The sequence below is a fragment of the Pristiophorus japonicus genome, unplaced genomic scaffold (genome assembly GCF_044704955.1).
Source record: "Pristiophorus japonicus isolate sPriJap1 unplaced genomic scaffold, sPriJap1.hap1 HAP1_SCAFFOLD_531, whole genome shotgun sequence".
Taxonomy (NCBI): domain Eukaryota; kingdom Metazoa; phylum Chordata; class Chondrichthyes; family Pristiophoridae; genus Pristiophorus; species Pristiophorus japonicus.
The window spans coordinates 40400-63867 of record NW_027254438.1 but is presented as its reverse complement, the minus strand read 5'-3'; the positions used below and the strand labels follow the sequence as shown (position 1 = coordinate 63867).

At 50.0% G+C, this 23468-nt stretch overlaps 1 protein-coding gene across 1 annotated transcript in view; it reads left to right on the top strand.

Moving 5' to 3' along the window:
• Positions 1-23468, top strand: part of LOC139254077 (pancreatic secretory granule membrane major glycoprotein GP2-like) — a 43485-nt gene that overhangs the window by 5736 nt on the left and 14281 nt on the right. Inside the window, exons 3-7 of the mRNA XM_070873622.1 lie at positions 7369-7513; positions 7736-7812; positions 7906-8067; positions 13577-13672; positions 21813-21908. Of these exons, the coding sequence (XP_070729723.1) occupies positions 7369-7513; positions 7736-7812; positions 7906-8067; positions 13577-13672; positions 21813-21908 (576 nt within the window). The remainder of the gene's footprint in view (positions 1-7368; positions 7514-7735; positions 7813-7905; positions 8068-13576; positions 13673-21812; positions 21909-23468) is intronic.

Below are 23468 nucleotides of genomic sequence, written 5' to 3'. Positions count from 1 at the left end.
GCCTCACCAATACCCTGTGTAACTGGAGCAAGACTTCCCTGCTTTTATATTCCATCCCCTTTGCAATAAAGGCCCAGATACCATTGGCCCTTCCTGATCACTTGCTGTACCTGCACACTATCCTTTTGTGTTTCATGTACAAGTAACCCCCAGGTCCCGCTGTACTGCCGCACTTTGCAATTTCTCCCCATTTAAATAATAATTAGCTTTTTTATTTTTCCTCCCAAAGTGGATAACCTCACAGTTTCCCACCTAATACTTCATCGGCCAATTTTTTACCCACACACTTTGCCTGCCTATATCTATTTGTACATTGTGTCCTGCTCACAACTGGCTCTCCCACCCATCTTTGTATCATCAGCAAACATGTCTCCATTACTCTCATCCCTTCATCCAAATCATTAATATAGATTGTAAATAGTTCATGCCCCAATAGTATTTAATATTTGTATTAGTGATTTATTATTTTATTCTGCATGTGTAATCAAAAGGCATTCGATAAGGTGCCACACAAAAGGTTACTGCAGAAGATAAAGGTACATGGAGTCAGAGGAAATGTATTAGCATGGATAGAGAATTGGCTGACCAACAGAAAGCAGAGAGTCGGGACAAATGGGTCCTTTTCCGGTTGGAAATCAGTGGTTAGTGGTGTGCCACAGGGATCGGTGCTGGGACCACAACTGTTTACAATATACATAGATGACCTGGAAGAGGGGACAGAGTGTAGTGCAACAAAATTTGCAGACGACACAAAGATTAGTGGGAAAGCAGGTTGTGTAGAGGACACAGAGAGGCTGCAAGGAGATTTAGATAGGTTAAGCGAATGGGCTAAGGTTTGGCAGATGGAATACAATGTTGGAAAATGTGAGGTCATCCACCTTGGGAAAAAAAACAGTAAAAGGGAATATTATTTGAATGGGGAGAAATTACAACATGCTGCGTTGCAGAGGGAGCTGGGGGTCCTTGTGCATGAATCCCAAAAAGTTAGTTTGAAGGTGCAGCAGGTAATCAGGAAGGCGAATGGGATGTTGGCCTTCATTGCGAGAGGGATGGAGTACAAAAGCAGGGAGGTCCTGCTGCAACTGTACAGGGTATTGGTGAGGCCGCACCTGGAGCACTGCGTGCAGTTTTGGTCACCTTACTTCAGGAAGGATATACTAGCTTTGGAGGAGACACAGAGACGGTTCACTAGGCTGATTCCGGAGATGAGGGGGTTACCTTATGATGATAGATTGAGTAGACTGGGTCTTTACTCGTTGGAGTTCAGAAGGATGAGGGGTGATCTTACAGAAACATTTAAAATAATGAAAGGGATAGACAAGAGAGAGGCAGAGAGGTTGTGTCCACTGGTCGGGGAGACTAGAACTAGGGGGCACAGCCTCAAAATACGGAGGAGCCAATTTTAAACTGAGTTGAGAAGGAATTTCTTCTCCCAGAGGGTTGTGAATCTGTGGAATTCTCTGCCCAGGGAAGCAGTTGAGGCTAGCTCATTGAATGTATTCAAGTCACAGATAGATAGATGTTTAACCAATAAGGGAATTAAGGGTTACGGGGAGAGGGCGGGTAAGTGGAGCTGAGTCCACGGCCAGATCAGCCATGATCTTATTGAATGGCGGAGCAGGCTCGAGGGGCTAGATAGCCGACTCCTGTTCCATGTTCTTATGTTCTTATGTTCTTATGTTTTGGTCTCCTAATCTGAGGAAGGACGTTCTTGCTATTGGGGGAGTGCAGCGAAGGTTCACCAGACTGATTCCCGGGATGGCAGGACTGACATATGAGGAGAGACTGGATCGACTGGGCCTGTATTCACTGGAGTTTAGAAGGATGAGAGGGAATCTCATAGAAACATATATAATTCTGACGGGACTGGACAGGTTAGATGCAGGAAGAATGTTCCCGATGTTGGGGAAGTCCAGAACCAGGGGACACAGTTTTAGGATAAGGGGTAAGCCATTTAGGACCGAGATGAGGGGAAACTTCTTCACTCAGAGAGTGGTGAACCTGTGGAATTCCCTGCCGCAGAGAGTTGTTGAAACCAGTTCATTGGATATATTCCAGAGGGAGTTAGATGTGGTCCTTACGCCTAAAGGGATCGAGGGGTATGGAGAGAAAGCAGGAAAGGGGTACTGAAGGAATGATCAGCCATGATCTTATTGAATGGTGGTGCAGGCTCCAAGGGCCGAATGGCCGACTCCTGAACCTATTTTCTATGTTTCGATGTAATATATTTTAAATTTTTATGTTACTGATTGATATTATTTATTAAGCATTTGTAATAGATATTTAATATTTGCATCATTGATTCAAATTATTTATTATGCATTTGTCAGATATTAATATTTGCATTACCGATTTATATTATTTATGAATTTGTAATATATCTTTAATATTTTCATTATTGATTAATATTAATTATGCGATTTTAATAGCTATTTATTATTTTCATTATTGATTCATATAATGATTATGTATTTGTAATAGATATATATTATTTGTATTATTGATTCATATTATGGTGTTATGGGGAGCGGGCGAGGAAGTGTTGAGACCAAGGTCAGATCAGCCGTGATCTTATATAATGGTGCAACAGGCTCGAGGGGCTAAATGGCCGACACCTGCTCCTATTTCTTATCTTCATATATTATTTATTATGTACTTGAAATAGTTATTTAATATTTGTATTATCGATTCATATTTGCATGATGTATTTATGATCGATATTTAACTGCTTTATTGATTCATAATATTCATTCGGGTTTTGTAATAGATACTTAATATTTGTATTATCGATTCATATTTGCATGATTTATTTATGATCGATATTTAATATTGGCATTGTTAATCGATATTATTAATTCCCCTCCTTCCTCGAGTCTGGTTACACCTCAAGAGATTTAAGAATGTTCATCTTATGTTTTTTATTTGTAAGATGCCCTTAAATCACCGATCTTTCTTTGCACATATAAACGGATTTGTACTGTAAATATTATAGTTATATTTACACAACTCTTTCTAATATTTAGACAGCTGGATTTGTTTTTTATATGTAATACTGATACTTAAGTATTTGCACGTTTAAATGATCATTTACATTCGTATGTTTGTTTATATTCCTCACGATCATTAATTTATCACCTTCACGTTCCATTCTTAAATTTATCTTAAAATTTAGATTTCAAATTCACGATTTGGGTCCCAGCAGGAGAATTGTGTCCAAGTCTGGGCACCACACTTTAGGAAGTATCTGCAGCTTTGGAGAGGGTGCAGAAGAGGATTTACTGGAATGGTTACAGAGATGTGGGATTGTAGTTACTGTGATAGACTGGAGAAACTGGGGCTGTTGGTCTCAGTGTCGAGAAGGTGAAGAGGAGAATTGAGGGAGGTGCTTAAAGCCATGAAGGATTTAGATCGAAGGATTTAAACATTCACTCCCTCCACCACCGGCGCTCCGTGGCTACTGTCTACAAGATGCACTGCAGCAACTCGCCAAGGCTTCATCAGGAGCTCATCCCAAACCCGCGACCTCTGCCGCCTCGAAGGACAAGGGCAGCAGGCGCGTGGGAACACCACCACCTCCACGTTCCCCTCCCAGTCACACACACACATCCCGACTTGGAAATATATCGGCCGTTCCTTCATCGCCGCTGGGTCCAAACCCAGGAACCCCCTCCCTAACAGCACTGTGGGAGCACCTTCACCACACGGACTGCAGCGGTTCAAGCAGGCGGCTCACAACCAGCTTGTCAAGGGGCCATTCGGGTCGGGCAATAAATCCTGGCCTTGCCCACATCCCAGGAATGAATAATAGAGAAGTTTGAATACATTGCCGGATAGCCTGATGGAAACAGATTCAATAGTAACCTTCAGAAGGGAATTGGATGCAAACATGATGAAAAAAAACCGCAACGATGTGGGGAAAGAGGGAGCGAGTGGGACTAACTGGATTTCTGTTTGAAACAACAAGCACAGATTCGATGGGCCGAGTGACCTCCTTCTGTGCTATACTGTTCTGTGATTCTGTGATATTCCTACACTCAGTCATTCTATCAGAATATTTATCAGATTATATTCAATATATTATGAAAATACATTTGATATTCAACATTTATAGATTCAGGATTAATATCTTCATCATTGACATATACATATATATATATATATAAATAATGTTATAGGTTTATCAATGAAGAACCAAGAACACCGAATTATTTCTAATCGAATTTAACCCAAGAATTAAGACACTGACCATCCAGTGTCCCCACCCTCTACACTCAGTGTTCACCCGGGGACTGAGATACCCCATGGTATCTCCCACTGACCATCCAGTGTCCCCACCCTCTACACTCAGTGTTCACCTGGGGACTGAGATACCCCATGGTATCTCCCACTGACCATCCAGTGTCCCCACTCTCTACACTCAGTGTTCACCCGGGGACTGAGATACCCCATGGTATCTCCCACTGACGATCCAGTGTCCCAAACCTCTACACTCAGTGTTCACCCGGGGACTGAGATACCCCATGGTATCTCCCACTGACCATCCAGTGTCCCCACCCTCTACACTCAGTGTTCACCTGGGGATTGAGATACCCCATGGTATCTCCCACTGACCATCCAGTGTCCCCACCCTCTACACTCAGTGTTCACCCGCGGACTGAGATACCCCATGGTATCTCCCACTGACCATCCAGTGTCCCCACCCTCTACACTCAGTGATCACCTGGGGACTGAGATACCCCATGGTATCTCCCACTGACCATCCAGTGTCCCCACCCTCTACACTCAGTGTTCACCTGGGGACTGAGATACCCCATGGTATCTCCCCACTGACCATCCAGTGTCCCCACCCTCTACACTCAGTGTTCACCGGGGGACTGAGATACCCCATGGTATCTCCCCACTGACCATCCAGTGTCCCCACCCTCTACACTCAGTGTTCACCTGGGGACTGAGATACCCCATGGTATCTCTGACTGACCATCCAGTGTCCTCACCCTCTACACTCAGTGTTCACCGGGGGACTGAGATACCCCATGGTATCTCCCACTGACCATCCAGTGTCCCCACCCTCTACACTCAGTGTTCACCTGAGGACTGAGATACCCCATGGTATCTCCCATTGATCATCCAGTGTCCCCACCCTCTACACTCAGTGTTCACCCGGGGACTGAGATACCCCATGGTATCTCCCACTGACCATCCAGTGTCCCCCCCTCTACACTCAGTGTTCACCCGGGGACTGAGATACCCCATGGTATCTCCCACTGACCATCCAGTGTCCCCACCCTCTACACTCAGTGTTCACCTGGGGACTGAGATACCCCATGGTATCTCCCACTGACCATCCAGTGTCCCCACCCTCTACACTCAGTGTTCACCCAGGGACTGAGATACCCCATGGTATCTCCCACTGACCATCCAGTGTCCCCACCCTCTAAACTCAGTGTTCACCCAGGGACTGAGATACCCCATGGTATCCCCCACTGACCATCGAATGTCCCCACCCTCTACACTCAGTGTTCACCCGGGAACTGAGATACCCCATGGTATCTCTCACTGACCATCCAGTGTCCCCCCCCTCTACACTCAGTGTTCACCTGGGGACTGAGATACCCCATGGTATCTCCCACTGACCATCCAGTGTCCCCACTCTCTACACTCAGTGTTCACCCAGGGACTGAGATACCCCATGGTATCTCCCACTGACCATCCAGTGTCCCCACTCTCTACACTCAGTGTTCACCTGGGGACTGAGATACCCCATGGTATCTCCCACTGACCATCCAGTGTCCCCACCCTCTACACTCAGTGTTCACCCAGGGACTGAGATACCCCATGGTATCTCCCACTGACCATCCAGTGTCCCCACCCTCTAAACTCAGTGTTCACCCAGGGACTGAGATACCCCATGGTATCCCCCACTGACCATCGAATGTCCCCACCCTCTACACTCAGTGTTCACCCGGGAACTGAGATACCCCATGGTATCTCTCACTGACCATCCAGTGTCCCCCCCCTCTACACTCAGTGTTCACCTGGGGACTGAGATACCCCATGGTATCTCCCACTGACCATCCAGTGTCCCCACTCTCTACACTCAGTGTTCACCCAGGGACTGAGATACCCCATGGTATCTCCCACTGACCATCCAGTGTCCCCACTCTCTACACTCAGTGTTCACCTGGGGACTGAGATACCCCATGGTATCTCCCACTGACCATCCAGTGTCCCCACCCTCTACATTCAGTGTTCACCCAGGGACTGAGATACCCCATGGGATCTCCCACTGACCATCCAGTGTCCCCACCCTCTAAACTCAGTGTTCACCCAGGGACTGAGATACCCCATGGTATCTCCCACTGACCATCCAGTGTCCCCACCCTCTACATTCAGTGTTCACCCAGGGACTGAGATATCCCATGGTATCTCCCACTGACCATCCAGTGCCCCCACCCTCTACACGCAGTGTTCACCCGGGGACTGAGATACCCCATGGTATCTCCCACTGACCATCCAGTGTCCCCACCCTCTACATTCAGTGTTCACCCAGGGACTGAGATACCCCATGGTATCTCCCACTGACCATCCAGTGTCCCCACCCTCTACACTCAGTGTTCACCCGGGGACTGAGATACCCCATGGTATCTCCCACTGACCATCCATTGTCCCCACCCTCTACACTCAGTGTTCCCCTGGGGACTGAGATACCCCATGGTATCTCCCATTGACCATCCAGTGTCCCCACCCTCTACACTCAGTGTTCACCCGGGGATTGAGATACCCCATGGTATCTCCCACTGACCATCCAGTGTCCCCACCCTCTACACTCAGTGTTCACCTGAGGACTGAGATACCCCATGGTATCTCCCATTGATCATCCAGTGTCCCCACCCTCTACACTCAGTGTTCACCCGGGGACTGAGATACCCCATGGTATCTCCCACTGACCATCCAGTGTCCCCACCCTCTACACTCAGTGTTCACCTGGGGACTTGAGATACCCCATGGTATCTCCCACTGACCATCCAGTGTCCCCACCCTCGACACTCAGCGTTCACCTGGGGACTGAGATACCCCATGGTATCTGCCACTGACCATCCAGTGTCCCCACTCTCTACACTCAGTGTTCACCTGGGGACTGAGATACCCCATGAGGTCTGTCTGTGAACAGTGAGTTGGAGGGGAGGCTGAGCTGGGAGACAGATTAGAACCTGGTTTAGAGAAGGAGGAAAGGATCCAGGTTTAATTTGGGGGAGTTTGTACCAGGGCGGAGAGTAAGACTGAGCTTATTGGTGCTTCAGGGGTACAAGGCGCTGTGTAACATTAACTGTGCTTTATATTAACATTAAACACCTTTCTGTCCCTCAGTTGCAGACTCCACACTCACTGACCCGTGTGTAAATCACACAGTCCTGGACCAGCCCTGGAGGAGCACGGATTGTGGTGAGACTGACTGCATCGGAAACACTCAGTGTGATGGGAATCTTGTCCAAGGATGGTACAGATTTAAAAGGTAACGTGAGGGGGAAGTGACAGATAAACTGATCAATAAACCAGGAGTAAATGTACTGAAGAGAGCAAAGTGTGAGATTAGGAAGCGGTTGTGTCGAGAGAGCGGGACCATCAGTCAGAGCAATGGGGCAGGGAGTGGATAAAGGGAAAGGGGAACAGCTTCTCTCAGTTGATCATTGAATCAGTTCAGGGACTGACTGACTCTGTGTGATTGTTGTTTCAGTTCTGGCGGATGGAAGATTCCGGAGACTGCGGTCCCAGAATATCACTGCTCCACACGGGCCCCAGGCTGGTTAAACGGTACTTTCAGGCTTTATAATCTCAGATTTACATTCACTGTCCAGCACTGTTCACCTCCGTTACATTCTTCAATATTTATAATCCTCATTTCAGGAACTCATCCCACCGTGGGACAGGGAGTAGTGACGGGGACAGTGTGTTTTACCTGGTTTGCAACTCCCTGCTACTATACCCGGGAGATAACGATCAAAAACTGCACCAGTTACTCCGTTTACCAGTTGAAGCCGACACACTGTGACGCTGTTTATTGCACAGGTACATTGGCGATTGTGAATGACCCAGAGGGTGACCCTGGGATGTCCCGTGTCAGCAACACCAATAAGAAAGTTACACGCGCCCCTCCTGGTTGTATAGGACACAACGGATAAAGTGTCTGAAACACAAAGTGATCTTTTCACCAAAACTCCAGGGAGCTGAATCAGACTCTGTTCTCAGTGTGTGTGTCGGACACTCTGTTCCCTGGGGTGCCCAGTGATGGCGATAGATCCCCAGTGTAGCACTGGGCCCCCCCCACGCTCCCTCTCCTAGATTTACAGGTCCCGGGGAGTGGGATTGCGATATTCGGGGTTATAGAAAGACAATCTCCGGGCTTCATTATCAGCCTGATGAACTGTCCAGCTGTTCTCCACTCTCCCCTGTCTCTCTTCCTTTGTTACAGATCCCGAGACATCCCCAACTCAGGGGCCCGAGGAACAATCGACTCTCGAATCCACTGCCCGTCCATCCACTATCCCAGCGGGGTCTACAGCCCCAGGTATCTGCCTTGTGGGGTCCATTCTACACAGACTGTTCACCCAGTGTAACTGCTGAAATACTCAGTCCCTCAGAGTCATCCAGTCTCTTACTGAGGGGAGTGGGATGAGGAGACTGAGGGGAGTGGGATGGGGAGACTGAGGGGAGTGGGATGAGGAGACTGAGGGGAGTGGGATGAAAAGACTGAGGGGAGTGGGATGTAGTGACTGAGGGGAGTGGGATGAGGAGACTGGGGGGAGTAGGCTGAGGGGACTGAGGGAGTGGGATGTAGTGACTGAGGGGAGTGGAATGGGGAGACTGAGGGGAGTAGGCTGAGGGGACTGAGGGGAGTGGGATGGGGAGACTGAGGGGAGTAGGCTGAGGGGACTGAGGTGAGTGGGATGAAAAGACTGAGGGGAGTAGGCTGAGGGGACTGAGGTGAGTGGGATGAAAAGACTGAGGGGAGTAGGCTGAGGGGACTGAGGGAGTGGGATGTAGTGACCGAGGGGAGTGGGATGTAGTGACTGAGGGGAGTGGGATGAAAAGACTGAGGGGAGTGGGATGGGGAGACTGAGGGGAGTGGGATGTAGTGACCGAGGGGAGTGGGATGTAGTGACTGAGGGGAGTGGGATGTAGTGACTGAGGGGAGTGGGATGTAGTGACCGAGGGGAGTGGGATGTAGTGACTGAGGGGAGTGGGATGTAGTGACTGAGTGGAGTGGGATGTAGTGACTGAGGGGAGTGGGATGAAAAGACTGAGGGGAGTGGGATGGGGAGACTGAGGGGAGTGGGATGTAGTGACTGAGGGGAGTGGAATGGGATGATAATGGGTTAGTGTCCTTTAGGGAAGGAAATCTGCCGTCCTTACCCGGACTGGCCGATATGTGACTCCAGAACCACAGCAATGTGGTTGACTCTGAACTGCCCTCTGAAATTGCCCAGCAATCTACTCAGTTCTATTCAAGAAGATGGCACCCCACCCCTTTCTTAATGGCGATTAGGGATGGGCAACAAATTCTGGCCTTGCCAGTGACTCCCACATGCTGGGACTGAATAAAACAATAATACAGTGAGTGAGGGGAGTGGGATGTAGAGACTGAGGGACATGGGATTGGATGATTCTGCGTTATACAAACACTGGTGTCTGACAATCTCCGGGGATCTAGTACCAGCCTGATGATCTGTTCTGGGGTTCTCCACTCTGCACTCTCCCATGTCTCTCTTCCTTTATTACAGATACCGAGACATCCCCAACTCAGGGACCCGAGGAACAATCAACTCGAGAATCGACTGAGCGTCCATCCACTATCCCAGTGGGGTCTGAGGACTCAGGTATCTGCCTTGTGTGGTCCATTCTAACTGTTCCTTGCTCCCACTGTAACTACATAAATATTCAGTCCCGCAGATTAATTCCAGTCTCTTACTGAGGGGAGTGGGATGTCGTGACCGAGGGGAGTGGGATGTAGTGACCGAGGGGAGTGGGATGTAGTGACCGAGGGGAGTGGGATGTAGTGACCGAGGGGAGTGGGATGTAGTGACCGAGGGGAGTGGGATGTAGTGACCGAGGGGAGTGGGATGTAGTGACCGAGGGGAGTGGGATGTAGTGACCGAGGGAGTGGGATGTAGTGAGCGAGGGGAGTGGGATGCAGTGACCAAGGGGAGTGGGATGGGGTTATTATGGGTTATATAAATACTAAGACCTTCAGGGAAGTAAACCTACTGTCCTGACCTGCTCTGGACTTTATGCGTCTCCTGACCCACAGCAATGTCTTGGAAACTTAACTGCTCTCTGAAATGAGCCAGTCACTCAGTCGTATTCACGAAGGCGGCTCACGACCAAGGTCTCTCGGGCAATTAGAGATGGGCAATAAATGCCGGCTTGCCAGTGTCGCCCACAAGCCAGGACCCAATAAAAAATGCAGTGACTGAGGGGAGTGGGTTTGGTGATTCTGGGTTCTATAAAGTCTGGTTTCTAACACTCGACCTGGGTATCTGCCGTGTAGGGTCCATTCTACGCAGACTGTTCACCATCATTACTGTATCTCTCTCTGTCTGTCTCTCTGTCTCTCTGTGGCCCTGTCTGCATCCCTCTGCGTCCCTTCCTGTATCTCTGTCTCTCTCTGTCCGTCTCTTTTTCTCTCTGTGTCCCTGTCTCTATCACGATGTCTCTTCCTCTCTGTGCCCCTGCCTGTCTCTCTCTCTGTCTGTCTGCCTCTCCTTCCTGTCATCTCCGTCTCTCTCTCCCTCCTGTCCTCTCCGTCTCTCTCTCCCTCCTGTCCTCTCTCTCTGTCTGTCTGCCTCTCCTTCCTGTCCTCTCTGTCTCTCTATCCCTCCTGTCCTCTCCGTCTCTCTCTCCCTCCTGTCCTCTCTGTCTCTCTCCCCCTCCTGTCCTCTCCGTCTCTCTCTCCCTCCTGTCCTCTCTCTCTGTCTGTCTGCCTCTCCTTCCTGTCCTCTCCCTCTCTCTCTCCCTCCTGTCCTCTCCGTCTCTCTCTCCCTCCTGTCCTCTTGTCTCTCTCTCTCCCTCCTGTCCTCTCCGTCTCTCTCTCCCTCCTGTCCTCTTGTCTCTCTCTCTCCCTCCTGTCCTCTCTGTCTCACTCTCCCTCCTGTCCTCTCTCCAGTCCATCAACCAGTCAGAATCCCAGTGAAATTCAGGTTGTCTTTATTTGACCCTCGAACTCGGGGACTGTTTTACATCAGTGGACGCCCTGACCACACCCAACTTTCAGGAGGATTTTGTTGAGGTTGAGGACATTTCAGATTCTCAACAATTCCGGGAAATGAAAACCCTCCCTCTGTCTTAGTCAGGCGCAAATAGAACGGGCCCGAGTCTCCCAAAGCAGGTCTGTGCTCACAGAGCCATCACTGTCAGTCACTGACTTTGCCCGGTCGGTGCTGTCTCTTGTATTCACTGTAAAACCACTGGGGCCAACACGGGAACTTATCATATGCTGCTTCACTAATCTTCTCGCTCCCACAACTCCCCCTCACTCTCGCTGATGTCATCTCTCTGTTTATCTCCCTTTCTTTCTGTCTCTTTCCACATCTCTCTCACTCTCTCACTCTCTATCTCTGTCTCTCTCCGTGTTTTTGACTCTCTCTCTGTCTTTCCCGTTCTCTTTGTCGCTCTCTCTATATATTTTTTCTCACTCTCTCACTCTCTACTGCTGTCTCATTCTGCCTCTTCATCTCTCTCTCTCTCTCCATTTTCTATTTCTGTCTGTCTTTCTATCTCTCTCCAAGACTATCTCTCTCTCTCTCGCACCTCTCCTTCTGTGTGTCTGTCTCTCGTCCTCTTGCTCTCTCGCACCTCTCGTTCTCTGTATATTTGTCTCTCCCTGACTCTCGGCCTGTCTCGGTCTCCCTCTCCCTCTCCCTCTCTCTCTATCTCTATCGCTCCAGGTCTCTCGAACTCTTTCTCTATCTCTGTGTGTAACTCTGTCTCTCACTGTCTCTCCCTCTCTCTCTGTCTATCACTTTGCCTCTATCTCCATCTCCCTTTCTCACTGTCTCTATCTCTCCAGGTCTCTCTAACTCTTTCTCTATCTCTGTGTGTAGCTCTTTCTCTCTCTGCCTCTCTCTGTCTATCTCTCTCCTTGTCTCTCTCTGCCTCTCTCTGTCTGTCTCTCTCACTGTCTCCCTCATTGTCTCTCTCTGACTCTCGATCTGTCTCGCTCTCCCTCTGTCTCTCTAACTCTCTCTCTCTCTGCCTCTCTCTGTCTATCTCTCTCACTGTCTCCCTCCTTGTCTCTCTCTGACTCTCGATCTGTCTCACTCTCCCTCTGTCTCTCTAACTCTCTCTCTCTCTCTCTGTCTATCTCTCTCACTGTCTCTCTCCTTGTCTCTCTCTGACTCTCTATCTGTCTCGCTCTCCCTCTGTCTCTCTAACTCTCTCTCTCTCTCTGTCTATCTCTCTCACTGTCTCTCTCCTTGTCTCTCTCTGACTCTCTATCTGTCTCGCTCTCCCTCTGTCTCTCTAACTCTCTCTCTCTCTCTGTCTATCTCTCTCACTGTCTCTCTCCTTGTCTCTCTCTGACTCTCTATCTGTCTCGCTCTCCCTCTGTCTCTCTAACTCTCTCTCTCTCTCTGTCTATCTCTCTCACTGTCTCTCTTCTTGTCTCTCTCCTTGTCTCTATCTGTCTCGCTCTCCCTCTGTCTCTCTAACGCTCTCTCTCTCTCTGCCTATCTTTCCCTCTCACTGAAAGATGGGGCAAATGTGGGAGAGCTCAGTCACTGAGTACGTTGAAGACAGAGGTGGAAAGTTTTGGGGTGCAGAGGGACAGGGGGACAGGGCGGGAAGGTGGAGTTCAGGCCGATGATTGACCATGAAACTGCTGAATGGCGGAGCAGGCTCGAGGGGCCGAATGGTCGACTCCTGCTGCTGTTCCTTATGTCCTTATGAGAAAGTCACAAAGGGAGAAAATAAATCATATCGGAAGAGCGGACAGGAGGAGACGAAAAGGAGCGAGAGAAAAACATAGACGCATAGAAAATAGGTTCAGGAGTAGGCCATTCGGCCCTTCGAGCCTGCACCACCATTCAATAAGATCATGGCTGATCATTCCCTCAGTAACCCTTTCCTGCTTTCTCTCCATACCCCGTGATCCCTTTAGCTGTAAGGGCCATATCTAACTCCCTCTGGAATATATCCAATGAACTGGTCCCAACAACTCTCTGCGGTAGAGAATTCCACAGGTTCACCACTCTCTGGGTGAAGAAGTTTCTCCTCATCTCGGTCCTAAATGTCTTACCCCTTATCCTTAGACAGTGTCCCCTGGTTCTGGACTTCCCCAACATCGGGAACATTCTTCCCGCATCTGGCCTTGCCAGTGACTCCCACATGCTGGGACTGAATAAAACAATAATACAGTGAGTGAGGGGAGTGGGATGTAGAGACTGAGGGACATGGGATTGAATGATTCTGCGTTATACAAACACTGGTGTCTGACAATCTCCGGGGATCTAGTACCAGCCTGATGATCTGTTCTGGGGTTCTCCACTCTGCACTCTCCCATGTCTCTCTTCCTTTATTACAGATACCGAGACATCCCCAACTCAGGGGCCCGAGGAACAATCGACTCGAGAATCGACTGAGCGTCCAGCCACTATCCCAGCGGGGTCTGAGGACTCAGGTATCTGCCTTGTGGGGTCCATTCTAACTGTTCCTTGCTCCCACTGTAACTACATAAATATTCAGTCCCGCAGATTAATTCCAGTCTCTTACTGAGGGGAGTGGGATGTAGTGACCGAGGGGAGTGGGATGTAGTGACCGAGGGGAGTGGGATGTAGTGACCGAGGGGAGTGGAATGTAGTGACCGAGGGGAGTGGGATGTAGTGACCGAGGGGAGTGGGATGTAGTGACCGAGGGGAGTGGGATGTAGTGACCGAGGGGAGTGGGATGTAGTGACCGAGGGGAGTGGGATGCAGTGACCGAGGGGAGTGAGATGTAGTGGCGGAGGGGAGTGGGATGTAGTGACCGAGGGGAGTGGGATGTAGTGACCGAGGGGAGTGGGATGTAGTGACCGAGGGGAGTGGGATGTAGTGACTGAGGGGAGTGGGATGTAGTGACTGAGAGGAGTGGGATGTAGTGACCGAGGGGAGTGGGATGTAGTGACCGAGGGGAGTGGGATGTAGTGACCGAGGGGAGTGGGATGTAGTGACCGAGGGGAGTGGGATGTAGTGACCGAGGGGAGTGGGATGTAGTGACCGAGGGGAGTGGGATGTAGTGACCGAGGGGAGTGGGATGTAGTGACCGAGGGGAGTGGGATGTAGTGACCGAGGGGAGTGGGATGTAGTGACCGAGGGGAGTGGGATGGGGTTATTATGGGTTATATAAATACTAAGTCCTTCAGGGAAGTAAACCTACTGTCCTGACCTGCTCTGGCCTTTATACGTCTCCTGACCCACAGCAATGTCTTGGAAACTTAACTGCTCTCTGAAATTAGCCAGTCACTCAGTCGTATTCACGAAGGCGGCTCACGACCAAGGTCTCTCGGGCAATTAGAGATGGGCAATAAATGCCGGCTTGCCAGTGTCGCCCACAAGCCAGGACCGAATAAAAAATGCAGTGACTGAGGGGAGTGGGTTTGGTGATTCTGGGTTCTATAAAGTCTGGTTTCTAACACTCGACCTGGGTATCTGCCGTGTAGGGTCCATTCTACGCAGACTGTTCACCATCATTACTGTATCTCCCTCTGTCTGTCTCTCTTTCTCTCTGTGGCCCTGTCTGCATCCCTCTGCGTCCCTTCCTGTATCTCTGTCTCTCTCTGTCCGTCTCTTTTTCTCTCTGTGTCCCAGTCTCTATCACAATTTCTCTTTCTCTCAGTGCCCCTGCCTGTCTCTCTCTCTGTCTGTCTGCCTTCCCCTCCTATCCTCTCCGTCTCTCTCTCCCTCCTGTCCTCTCCGCCTCTCTCTCCCTCCTGTCCCCTCTATCTCTCTCTCACTCCTGTCCTCTCTGTCTCTCTCTCCCTCCTGTCCTCTCCGTCTCTCTCTCCCTCCTGTCCTCTCTATCTCTCTCTCCCTCCAGTCCTCTCTCTCTCCATCCTGTCCTCTCTCTCTCTCTCTCCCTCCTGTCCACTCTATCTCTCTCTCACTCCTGTCCTCTCCGTCTCTCTCTCCCTCCTGTCCTCTCCGTCTCTCTCTCCCTCCTGTCCTCTCTGTCTCTCTCTCCCTCCTGTCCTCTCCGTCTCTCTCTCCCTCCTGTCCTCTCTATCTCTCTCTCCCTCCTGTCCTCTCTATCTCTTTCTCCCTCCTGCCCACTCTGTCTCTCTCTCCCTCCTGTCCTCTCCGTCTCTCTCTCCCTCCTGTCCTCTCCATCTCTCTCTCTCTCCCTCCTGTCCTCTCTGTCTCTTCTCTCTCCCTCCTGTCTTCTCTATCTCTCTCTCCCTCCTGCCCACTCTGTCTCTCTCTCCCTCCTGTCCTCTCCGTCTCTCTCTCCCTCCTGTCCTCTCTGTCTCACTCTCCCTCCTGTCCTCTCTCCAGTCCATCAACCAGTCAGAATCCCAGTGAAATTCAGGTTGTCTTTATTTGACCCTCGAACTCGGGGACTGTTTTACATCAGTGGACGCCCTGACCACACCCAACTTTCAGGAGGATTTTGTTGAGGTTGAGAACATTTCAGATTCTCAACAATTCAGGGAAATGAAATCCCTCCCTCTGTCTTAGTCAGGCGCAAGTAGATGGGGCCCGAGTCTCCCAAAGCAGGTTTGTGCACACAGAGCCATCACTGTCAGTCACTGACTTTGCCCGGTCGGTGCTGTCTCTTGTATTCACTGTAAAACCACTGGGGCCAACACTGGAACATATCATATGCCGCTTCACTAATCTTCTCGCTCCCACAACTCCCCCTCACTCTCGCTGATGTCATCTCTCTGTTTATCTCCCTTTCTTTCTGTCTGTCTCTTTCCACATCTCTCTCACTCTCTCACTCTCTATCTCTGTCTCTCTCCATGTTTTTGACTCTCTCTCTCTGTCTTTCCCGTTCTCTTTGTCGCTCTCTCTATATATTTTTTCTCACTCTCTCACTCTCTACTGCTGTCTCATTCTGCCTCTTCGTCTCTCTCTCTCTCTCCATTTTCTATTTCTCTCTGTGTTTCTATCTCTCAATCTCTCTCCAAGACTATCTCTCTCTCTCTCTCTCTCTGCACCTCTCCTTCTGTGTGTCTGTCTCTCTCTCTCTCTCTCTCTCTCTCTGCACCTCTCCTTCTGTGTGTCTGTCTCTCGTCCTCTTGCTCTCTCGCACCTCTCGTTCTCTGTATATTTGTCTCTCCCTGACTCTCGGCCTGTCTCGGTCTCCCTCTCCGTCTCTCACTCTCTACCTCTCTCTCTGCCTCTCTCAATATCTCCCTTTCTCTCTGTCTCTATCTCTCCAGGTCTCTAATTCTTTCTCTATCTCTGTGTGTAGCTTTAGAAACATAGAAACATAGAAAATAGGTGCAGGAGCAGGCCATTCAGCCCTTCTAGCCTGCACCGCCATTCAATGAGTTCATGGCTGAACATGAAACTTCAGTACCCCCTTCCTGCTTTCTCGCCATAACCCTTGATCCCCCGAGTAGTAAGGACTTCATCTAACTCCCTTTTGAATATATTTAGTGAATTGGCCTCAACTACTTTCTGTGGTAGAGAATTCCACAGGTTCACCACTCTCTGGGTGAAGAAGTTTCTCCTCATCTCGGTCCTAAATGGCTTACCCCTTATCCTCAGACTTTGACCCCTGGTTCTGGACTTCCCCAACATTGGGAACATTCTTTCTGCATCTAACCTGTCTAAACCCGTCAGAATTTTAAACGTTTCTATGAGGTCCCCTCTCATTCTTCTGAACTCCAGTGAATACAAGCCCAATTGATCCAATCATTCTTGATAGGTCAGTCCCGCCATCCCGGGAATCAGTCTGGTGAACCTTCGCTGCACTCCCTCAATAGCAAGAATGTCCTTCCTCAAGTTAGGAGACCAAAACTGTACACAATACTCCAGGTGTGGCCTCACCAAGGCCCTGTACAACTGTAGCAACACCTCCCTGCCCCTGTATTCAAATCCCCTCGCTATGAAGGCCAACATGCCATTTGCTTTCTTAACCGCCTGCTGTACCTGCATGCCAACCTTCAATGATTGATGTACCATGACACCCAGGTCTCGTTGCACCTTCCCTTTTCCTAATCTGTCACCATTCAGATAATAGTCTGTCTCTCTGTTTTTACCACCAAAGTGGATAACCTCACATTTATCCACATTATACTTCATCTGCCATGCATTTGCCCACTCACCTAACCTATCCAAGTCACTCTGCAGCCTAATAGCATCCTCCTCGCAGCTCACACTGCCACCCAACTTAGTATCATCCGCAAATTTGGAGATACTGCATTTAATCCCCTCGTCTAAATCATTAATGTACAATGTAAACAGCTGGGGCCCCAGCACAGAACCTTGCGGCACTCCACTAGTCACTGCCTGCCATTCTGAAAAGTACCCGTTTACTCCTACTCTTTGCTTCCTGTCTGACAACCAGTTCTCAATCCACGTCAGCACACTACCCCCAATCCCATGTGCTTTAACTTTGCACATTAATCTCTTGTGTGGGACCTTGTCGAAAGCCTTCTGAAAGTCCAAATATACCACATCAACTGGTTCTCCTTTGTCCACTTTACTGGAAACATCCTCAAAAAATTCCAGAAGATTTGTCAAGCATGATTTCCCTTTCACAAATCCATGCTGACTTGGACCTATCATGTCACCATTTTCCAGATGCACTGCTATGACATCCTTAATAATTGATTCCATCATTTTACCCACTACTGAGGTCAGGCTGACCGGTCTATAATTCCCTGTTTTCTCTCTCCCTCCTTTTTTAAAAAGTGGGGTTACATTGGCTACTCTCCACTCCATAGGAACTGATCCAGAGTCAATGGAATGTTGGAAAATGACTGTCAATGCATCCGCTATTTCCAAGGCCACCTCCTTAAGTACTCTAGGATGCAGGCCATCAGGCCCTGGGGATTTATCTGCCTTCAATCCCATCAATTTCCCCAACACAATTTCCCGACTAATAAAGATTTCCCTCAGTTCCTCTTCCTTACTAGACCCTCTGACCCCTTTTATATCCGGAAGGTTGTTTGTATCCTCCTTAGTGAATACCGAACCAAAGTACTTGTTCAATTGATCCGCCATTTCTTTGTTCCCCGTTATGACTTCCCCTGATTCTGACTGCAGGGGACCTACGTTTGTCTTCACCAACCTTTTTCTCTTTACATACCTATAGAAACTTTTGCAATCCGCCTTAATGTTCCCTGCAAGCTTCTTCTCGTACTCCATTTTCCCTGTCCTAATCAAACCCTTTGTCCTCCTCTGCTGAGTTCTAAATTTCTCCCAGTCCCCAGGTTCGCTGCTATTTCTGGCCAATTTGTATGCCACTTCCTTGGCTTTAATACTATCCCTGATTTCCCTAGATAGCCACGGTTGAGCCACCTTCCCCTTTTTATTTTTACGCCAGACAGGAATGTACAATTGTTGTACTTCATCCATGCGGTCTCTAAATGTCTGCCATTGCCCATCCACAGTCAACCCCCTAAGTATCATTCGCCAATCTATCCTAGCCAATTCTCGCCTCATACCTTCAAAGTTACCCTTCTTTAAGTTCTGGACCATGGTCTCTGAATTTACTGTTTCATTCTCCATCCTAATGCAGAATTCCACCATATTATGGTCACTCTTCCCCAAGGGGCCTCGCACAATGAGATTGCTAATTAATCCTCTCTCATTACACAACACCCAGTCTAAGATGGCCTCCCCCCTAGTTGGTTCCTCAACATATTGGTCTAGAAAACCATCCCTTATGCACTCCAGGAAATCCTCCTCCACCGTATTGCTTCCAGTTTGGCTAGCCCAATCTATGTGCATATTAAAGTCACCCATTATAACTGCTACACCTTTATTGCATGCACCCCTAATTTCCTGTTTGATGCCCTCCCCAACATCCCTATTACTGTTTGGAGGTCTGTACACAACTCCTACTAACGTTTTTTGCCCTTTGGTGTTCTGCAGCTCTACCCATATAGATTCCACATCATCCAAGCTAATGTCTTTCCTAACTATTGCATTAATCTCCTCTTTAACCAGCAATGCTACCCCACCTCCTTTTCCTTTTATTCTATCCTTCCTGAATGTTGAATACCCCTGAATGTTGAGTTCCCAGCCCTGATCATCCTGGAGCCACGTCTCCGTAATCCCAATCACATCATATTTGTTAACATCTATTTGCACAATTAATTCATCCACCTTATTGCGGATACTCCTTGCATTAAGACACAAAGCCTTCAGGCTTGTTTTATTAACACCCTTTGTCCTTTTAGAATTTTGCTGTACAGTGGCCCTTTTTGTTCTTTGCCTTGGGTTTCTCTGCCCTACACTTTTCCTCATCTCCTTTCTGTCTTTTGCTTTTGGCTCCTTTTTGTTTCCCTCTGTCTCCCTGCATTGGTTCCCATCCCCCTGCCATATTAGTTTAAATCCTCCCCAACAGCACTAGCAAACACTCCCCCGAGGACATTGGTTCCAGTCCTGCCCAGGTGCAGACCGTCCGGTTTGTACTGGTCCCACCTCCCCCAGAACCGGTCCCAATGCCCCAGGAATTTGAATCCCTCCCTGCTGCACCACTGCTCAAGCCACGTATTCATCTGCGCTATCCTGCGATTCCTACTCTGACTATCACGTGGCACTGGTAGCAATCCCGAGATTACTACTTTTGAGGTCCTACTTTTTAATTTAGCTCCTAGCTCCTTAAATTCGTTTCGTAGGACCTCATCCCTTTTTTTGCCTATGTCGTTGGTACCAATGTGCACCACGACAACTGGCTGTTCTCCCTCCCATTTCAGAATGTCCTGCACCCGCTCCGAGACATCCTTGACCCTTGCACCAGGGAGGCAACATACCATCCTGGAGTCTCGGTTGCGGCCGCAGAAACGCCTATCTATTCCCCTCACAATTGAATCCCCTATCACTATCGCTCTCCCACTCTTTTTCTTGCCCTCCTGTGCAGCAGAGCCAGCCACGGTGCCATGAACTTGGCTGCTGCTGCCCTCCCCTGATGAGTCATTCCCCTCAACAGTACCCAAAGCGGTGTATCTGTTTTGCAGGGGGATGACCGCAGGGGACCCCTGCACTACCTTCCTTGCTCTACTCTTCCTGCTGGTCTTCCATTCCCTATCTGGCTGTGGACCCTTTCCCTGCGGTAAGACCAACTCACTACACGTGATACTCACGTCATTCTCAGCATCGTGGATGCTCCAGAGTGAATCCACCTTCAGCTCCAATTCCGTAACGCGGACCGTCAGGAGCTGGAGGCGGATACACTTCCCGCACACATAGTCGTCAGGGACACCGGAAGCGTCCCTGAGTTCCCACATGGTACAGGAGGAGCACAACACCCGACCGAGCTCTCCTGCCATGTCTTAACCCTTAGATACACTTAAACTGGTAATAACAATGTTAAAAGTTACTGACCAATATTTATGCCTCTCTCTGTCTATCTCTCTGCCTCTGTCACTGTCTCCCTTTCTCTCTGTCTCCATCTCTCTAGATCTCCCTAACTCTTTCTCTATCTCTGTGTGTAGCTCTATCTCTCTCTGCCTCTCTCTATCTATCTCTCTCCTTGTCTCTCTCCTTGTCTCTATCTGTCTCGCTCTCCCTCTGTCTCTCTAACTCTCTCTCTCTCTGCCTCTCTCTGTCTCTCTCTCTCTCTCACTGTCTCTCTTCTTGTCTCTCTCTGACTCTCTATCTGTCTCGCTCTCCCTCTGTCTCTCTAATGCTCTCTCTCTCTCTTTGCCTCTCTCTGTCTATCTCTCTCACTGTCTCTCTCCTTGTCTCTCTCCTTGTCTCTATCTGTCTCGCTCTCCCTCTGTCTCTCTAATGCTCTCTCTCTCTCTCTCTGACTATCTTTCCCTCTCACTGAAAGATGGGGCAAATGTGGGAGAGCTCAGTCACTGAGTACGTTGAAGACAGAGGTGGAAAGTTTTGGGGTACAGAGGGACAGGGGACAGCGCGGGAAGGTGGAGTTGAGGCCGATGATTGACCATGATCCTGCTGAATGGCGGAGCAGGCTCGAGGGGCCGAATGGTCGACTCCTGCTGCTGTTCCTTATGTCCTTATGAGAAAGTCACAAAGGGAGAAAATAAATCATATCCGAAGAGCGGACAGGAGGAGAGGAAAAGGGGCGAGAGAAAAACATAGAAACACAGAAAATAGGTTCAGGAGTAGGCCATTCGGCCCCTCGAGCCTGCACCACCATTCAATAAGATCATGGCTGATCATTCCCTTAGTACCCCTTTCCTGCTTTCTCTCCATACCCCTTGATCCCTTTAGCCGTAAGGACCACATCTAACTCCCTCTGGAATATATCCAATGAACTGGCCCCAACAACTCTCTGCGGCCGGGAATTCCACAGGTTCACCACTCTCTGAGTGAAGAAGTTTCTCCTCATCTCGGTCCTAAATGGCTTACCCCTTATCCTAAGACTGTGTCCCCTGGTTCTGGACTTCCCCAACATCGGGAACATTCTTCCCGCATCTGGCCTTGCCAGTGACTCCCACATGCTGGGACTGAATAAAACAATAATACAGTGAGTGAGGGGAGTGGGACGTAGAGACTGAGGGGCATGGGATTGGATGATTCTGCGTTATACAAACACTGGTGTCTGACAATCTCCGGGGATCTAGTACCAGCCTGATGATCTGTTCTGAGGTTCTCCACTCTGCACTCTCCCATGTCTCTCTTCCTTTATTGCAGATACCGAGACATCCCCAACTCAGGGGCCCGAGGAACAATCGACTCGAGAATCGACTGAGCGTCCATCCACTATCCCAGCGGTGTCTGAGGACTCAGGTATCTGCCTTGTGGGGTCCATTCTAACTGTTCCTTGCTCCCACTGTAACTACATAAATATTCAGTCCCGCAGATTAATTCCAGTCTCTTACTGAGGGGAGTGGGATGTAGTGACCGAGGGGAGTGGGATGTAGTGACCGAGGGGAGTGGGATGTAGTGACCGAGGGGAGTGGGATGTAGTGACTGAGGGGAGTGGGATGTAGTGACCGAGGGGAGTGGGATGTAGTGACCGAGGGGAGTGGGATGTAGTGACCGAGGGGAGTGGGATGTAGTGACCGAGGGGAGTGGGATGTAGTGACCGAGGGGAGTGGGATGCAGTGACCGAGGGGAGTGGGATGTAGTGACCGAGGGGAGTGGGATGTAGTGACCGAGGGGAGTGGAATGCAGTGACCGAGGGAAGTGGGATGTAGTGACCGAGGGGAGTGGGATGTAGTGACCGAGGGGCGTGGGATGTAGTGAACGAGGGGAGTGGGATGTAGTGACCGAGGGGAGTGGGATGTAGTGACCGAGGGGAGTGGGATGTAGTGACCGAGGGGAGTGGGATGTAGTGAACGAGGGGAGTGGGATGTAGTGACCGAGGGGAGTGGGATGTAGTGACCGAGGGGAGTGGGATGTAGTGACCGAGGGGAGTGGGATGCAGTGACCGAGGGGAGTGGGATGCAGTGACCGAGGGGAGTGGGATGCAGTGACCGAGGGGAGTGGGATGTAGTGACCGAGGGGAGTGGGATGTAGTGACCGAGGGGCGTGGGATGTAGTGACCGAGGGGAGTGGGATGTAGTGACCGAGGGGAGTGGGATGTAGTTACCGAGGGGAGTGGGATGCAGTGACCGAGGGGAGTGGGATGCAGTGACCGAGGGGAGTGGGATGTAGTGACCGAGGGGAGTGGGATGTAGTGACCGAGGGGAGTGGGATGTAGTGACCGAGGGGAGTGGGATGTAGTGACCGAGGGGAGTGGGATGTAGTGAACGAGGGGAGTGGGATGTAGTGACCGAGGGGAGTGGGATGTAGTGACCGAGGGGAGTGGGATGTAGTGACCGAGGGGAGTGGGATGTAGTGACCGAGGGGAGTGGGATGTAGTGACCGAGGGGAGTGGGATGAAGTGACCGAGGGGAGTGGGATGTAGTGACCGAGGGGAGTGGGATGTTGTGACCGAGGGGAGTGGGATGTAGTGACCGAGGGGAGTGGGATGTAGTGACCGAGGGGAGTGGGATGTAGTGACCGAGGGGAGTGGGATGTAGTGACCGAGGGGAGTGGGATGTAGTGACCGAGGGGAGTGGGATGTAGTGACCGAGGGGAGTGGGATGTAGTGACCGAGGGGAGTGGGATGCAGTGACCGAGGGGAGTGGGATGTAGTGACCGAGGGGAGTGGGATGTAGTGACCGAGGGGAGTGGGATGTAGTGACCGAGGGGAGTGGGATGCAGTGACCGAGGGGAGTGGGATGTAGTGACCGAGGGGAGTGGGATGTAGTGACCGAGGGGAGTGGGATGTAGTGACCGAGGGGAGTGGGATGTAGTGACCGAGGGGAGTGGGATGCAGTTACCGAGGGGAGTGGGATGCAG